Below are 4,764 nucleotides of genomic sequence, written 5' to 3'. Positions count from 1 at the left end.
AAGCATCTTTTTTAAGCGTCCCACTGGTGGTGTGCCACTTCAGGCCCCCTCTTAGACCAACATCATATTTAGTTTAATTTAGTGTGGATATTAAGAAGAAAACAAAACATTTTAGCATTTCCAGGAATATCTCAATCATATCCTTGGCATAGTCTATTTAAAACAGCTGCTGCACGGATAAAAAGTCACAGCACTAGAAGGCTCTTGAAGGTGAAAAATTACTGTCAATTTATGACTTATGTTACGCAATGGTAACATCTATGAAAATGGTAATGGTTAGCAGTGAGAAAACAGTAGTCCACTGGCCTCGTACCGTAATATTAGGGTTGTTATAAAGAGTGACATACTGTATGGGTTTAAATATTACAGCAGGTTAACATCAATTAAACATTACATTCAGCTCCACACAGACATAATGAAGAAATAAGAAATCCTGCACATCCCAGGGCCTTCACAATGTGGCCTATTTTAGGGTGTTTTTCATAATGTATTATGTTTGTTATTTCAATGACAACGATTTCCTTTTTCATTCGAGAGCATCCCAAAGTTTGCCGTGTATCACACCCTACCCCTTCATTGAGTGCCCTCCGCCGTCGCAGTATGGGAGTGGGGAGGGTCTGGTTTGGAAAAGGCCTCAAGGTGTAGTAGTCTACTCTCTGCCATTCTATGGCATTTTGTTTTGAATGACGTAGGGATGCATGGTCGTAATTTCCGGTAGCTGAGGGATAGAATCTCGCTAGCTACCGTACCTTTTAGATTGCTCGCTAGCAAACGCCCATGGCAAACCTACTCGAACCCTTAATGTGACGTTAAAGCTTTCAGAGATAAGCATGAATACCAAGCCTCAGATCAGCTGCTCCGAGTATATTTCCGCATTTTGATGTATAGGGGAGCGCTGTTAGGTCTGCACCAATACGGGATTGTGGTAAGTGAGTAACGTTATGTTGTTGTTGTTTGCTGACGTTAGCTTGTTAGCTAGCTAAGGATAGCTGCCCTGAAGGTTAGCTATGGTACCGTTACCATTACTTCTTGTTAGCGAGACAGCCTAACGTTAGACTTGTGTTTTTGTTGTCGAAAGGGCCAAAATCGGTAGTCATTAACTTTTGAAAGGCCTTGTTTACTTAATATCTCTTCATCGCGATGCTTTGGAATATGAAGTTTTGGTTGTAACGTTAATTTATTGGAATAATGGCTAACTTTCGTCGTTTGTAACTTGACGTTGACGACATCAAATTCGCTTTAAGTTCAAATTACCTCTTGTCACAACGTGGCACCTTATGTTGTGTGAATAAAAAATAGACGTGGCGTTAATCAATGTCAGCTCAACCGTCTGATTTGACCAAACCAACGTTAACTTGCACTGTTGTTAACTTTTGCATGCTAGCTTTATTGCTGGTTTGTTGTGTTTGCTGACTGTCATTCAACGTCAACTTTGAAGAATATGCCACTCTATTCTGCTATCATCATTAACGCCGTTAATTAATGTGACTGTTTTTATCAAATGCTTTTGGGTTAAAAATGGATTACGACCTAACAACGTCGATGGTAACGTTAGCTGCGCGGTGAGGTTAACATCAACTCCGTTAATACATCTATACTTTTAAGTTTTGCACGTACACTTAAGGTCTGTTTACTTTGTTGTGTCTAATTGTTTCATTTTCTTTTGTCAGGTTGAGTTTTCATTTGGTCATAGAAGATGAACGGTTTGTCAGTTGGAGAACTCTGCAGCCTCTTCTGCTGTCCACCTTGTCCAAGTCGTATCGCAGCGAAGTTAGCGTTTTTGCCCCCGGAACCCACTTATGCACTTCTGCCAGATTTAGACTCGGGACAGCAGGTCCCGTCCAATTTAGGGGCATCTGGGCTCCGCTCAAGGCTCGGCGTCGGAGGTGGAGAAAGAAGTGGAAGTGAAGGCAGATGGAAGCTCCAACTGAGCGAACGGGCGGAGTTCCAGTACTCTCAGAGAGAACTGGATGTAACTGAGGTCTTCCTGACACGATCCAGCAGAGGAAACAAAGTGGGCTGCATGTACATCCGGTGTTGCCCCTCAGCCAGGTGAGAGATACGCAGTGGTGTAGTCCAGGGTATACGGAGTATACCCACTTATTTTTCAGTCAGTATTGCGTATAACCACTTCACAAAACAGGCCGTTTATCCTGTGCTGTATGGGCTGCTTAAAAAAAATGCAAAATTAAGAGTATTCACCAGGGACCTCTACACCACTGGTGATACGTTAACCTAAAGATCCGCCAACCTAATCTTTACTTTGTGATAAGCTCACTATCTATGCGGTCACTACTACTACACTAAACAGCTTATTCAATGGTTTGTCAATAATAAACTGTTTCCGGGGACTAGATCGTTTTCTTTTACCTTCAAAGTCTCCTTTCAGACCTGTATCATCTCTGGTTTACAGGTTCACAGTCCTGTTCTCTCATGGAAATGCTGTGGACTTGGGACAGATGAGCAGCTTCTATATTGGACTAGGCACTCGCATAAACTGCAACATTTTCTCCTATGACTATTCTGGATATGGGGTCAGCACAGGAAAACCATCAGAGAAGAACTTGTATGCCGACATTGACGCAGCCTGGCACGCACTGCGCACCAGGTACTTTTTAATGGCATTTTACCTGTCGATTATAGGGATTGTAAATAATACTCCCAACGATGTTGTCATCATTGTAGGTAAACTTTTGGGACCTCTAGCTTTTGCTCTGAGAGGTTGTCACCACTCACGCCCTGCTTCAGTAGCCCTTACAGTTATACCTACATTGCATATCAGCAGAGGTGTAGTCCAGGGTGTACGCAGGTATACGGAGTATACCTACTTATTTTTCAGTCAGCATTGCGTATACCCACTTCTCAAAACAGGGCGTTTATCTTGTGCTGTATGGGCTGCTTAAACAAATTGGAGTATACCTACTTCTCCAGGGACCACTACACCACTGCATATCAGTGACTTGAGGGAGTCCTCAACAACCATGTGTGATTCCTCTGGGAATTCATATAGTGGCCATACTGTTGAAATGAATCACAGCTGCACGGAGGCATTCCATTGGTGGGATGAAAAAGGCGTAATTGTGGATATTGTAGTATTTATATACCATTATAAACAATGACCATTATCAACAGACATAAATGACCTGGAGAAATCCCACATGCAAGAGGCTATATTAACAGGAGAGTGTTGATGGGAGAGAGCACTCAACACACATGGCCTCACACCTGAGTCTCCAGGGCCATAACCCTGTGACCTCACCACGCCAGAGAAATGTAACATTGTCTAAAACCCAGTGTCATTGGCCCCGTTTCTCCCGCCACAGGTATGGCATTAGTCCAGAGAACATCATTCTGTATGGCCAGAGCATTGGCACCGTGCCCACCGTGGATCTGGCGTCGCGGTACGAGTGTGCCGCCGTGGTCCTGCACTCCCCGCTGACCTCTGGCATGAGGGTGGCCTTCCCAGACACCAAGAAGACCTACTGCTTTGATGCCTTCCCCAAGTGAGTCAAGTGTTGTAATAATAATAATAATAATAATAATTCATTTTATTTTTAACGTACTTTTCATTCCAAAGAATCTCAGAGTGCCTATTGCAGACCGCTCTATGTGTTTCAGATCCTGGATTTGATTGTGTGTGTGTGTGTGTGTGTGTGTGTGTGTGTGTGTGTGTGTGTGTGTGTGTGTGTGTGTGTGTGTGTGTGTGTGTGTGTGTACGCTTTATTTCAGTTGTCTGCCTTCATTCTGTCCTCAAATCTGTTGACGTGGTATTGACCATGAGAAGCACAAAGTCTATGTGTAGGTGTATGTGTAGTTGTAGGTGTAGGTTAAACCTGCTAGTGAGGGTTTGTGTGGTATGGGTAGGATTAATTAAGTCGTAGTTATATGTCATTCATACACTGTTCCTAGAATGTGTAAAAGGGTTGTTAGAGGCGACAGTGGTACAGGAGGTAGAGAAGTCGTTCAGTAATCAGAAGGTTGCTAGATCGATTCCCTGTCGAAGCGTCCTTGAGCAAGACACTGAACCCCTAATTGCTCCTGATGTGCAGTGTGCCATCATTGTAAAAATGTAAAATGTGTAAACATCCTTGTAAGTCGCTTTGGATAAAAGCGTCTGCTAAATGACTAAATGTAAATGATGTTTCTGGTCCTGTCCCCCCCCACTCCCCCACAGCATTGAGAAGGTTTCCAAAATCACATCTCCAGTGTTGATCATCCACGGCACAGAAGACGAGGTGATTGACTTCTCCCACGGGCTGGCGTTGTTCGAGCGCTGCCCCAAGGCTGTGGAGCCGCTGTGGGTGGAGGGCGCCGGGCACAACGACATCGAGCTCTACAGCCAGTACCTGGAGCGCCTGCGCCGCTTCATTGGCACGGAACTAGCAGCACAAGCCTGAGCAGGTGTATGTGTCTAGCCTGGGCAGGTGTATGTGTCTAGTCTGGGCAGGTGTATGTGTCTACACTGCAAAAATGCTTTTCTAACCTAGTGTTATTACTCTTATATTGAGATGAAAAAATCTAGTTGGTCTTGTTTCTAGCTAAATTGTACTTACCTAGTGCTCTTTGGTAAGGTTATTTTTGCCTATTTCAAGCAAATATTACTTATTTTAAGAAATCTTAACAAGCAAATTTGGCTGCCAGTGCGTTAAGCAAATTTGGCTTAAAACAAGCAAATTTGGCTGCCAGTGCGTTAAGCAAATTTGGCTTGTTAAGATTTCTTAAAATAAGTAATATTTGCTTGAAATAGGCAAAAATAACCTTACC

The 4,764-nt window shown here is 43.5% G+C and overlaps 1 protein-coding gene across 1 annotated transcript; it reads left to right on the top strand.

Moving 5' to 3' along the window:
• Window positions 1–763: 763 nt before the first annotated feature.
• LOC308381856 (alpha/beta hydrolase domain-containing protein 17A-like) lies at window positions 764–4,457 on the top strand. Its single transcript, XM_080859474.1, has 5 exons — window positions 764–925; window positions 1,671–2,052; window positions 2,414–2,608; window positions 3,324–3,503; window positions 4,175–4,457. The coding sequence occupies exons 2-5, from the start codon at window positions 1,697–1,699 to the stop codon at window positions 4,395–4,397; spliced, it is 954 nt and encodes a 317-aa protein (XP_080715600.1). The 5' UTR covers window positions 764–925; window positions 1,671–1,696; the 3' UTR covers window positions 4,398–4,457.
• Window positions 4,458–4,764: the final 307 nt, after the last annotated feature.

Source organism: Sprattus sprattus (genome assembly GCF_963457725.1).
Source record: "Sprattus sprattus genome assembly, chromosome: 20".
In the NCBI taxonomy this organism is placed as follows: Eukaryota; Metazoa; Chordata; class Actinopteri; order Clupeiformes; family Clupeidae; genus Sprattus; species Sprattus sprattus.
Note: the sequence above shows the minus strand (reverse complement) of the source record. Positions and strands in the feature narration are given on the sequence as shown.

What these genes read in the sequence shown, in the direction of transcription:
- LOC308381856 (XM_080859474.1), top strand. Translation starts at nt 1,697, where the DNA reads ATGAACGGTTTGTCAGTTGGAGAACTCTGCAGCCTCTTCTGCTGTCCA. An exon ending in CGGTGTTGCCCCTCAGCCAG is followed by an intron (nt 2,053 to 2,413) that starts GTGAGAGATACG and finishes TCTGGTTTACAG; the next exon opens with GTTCACAGTCCTGTTCTCTC. An exon ending in TGGCACGCACTGCGCACCAG is followed by an intron (nt 2,609 to 3,323) that starts GTACTTTTTAAT and finishes CTCCCGCCACAG; the next exon opens with GTATGGCATTAGTCCAGAGA.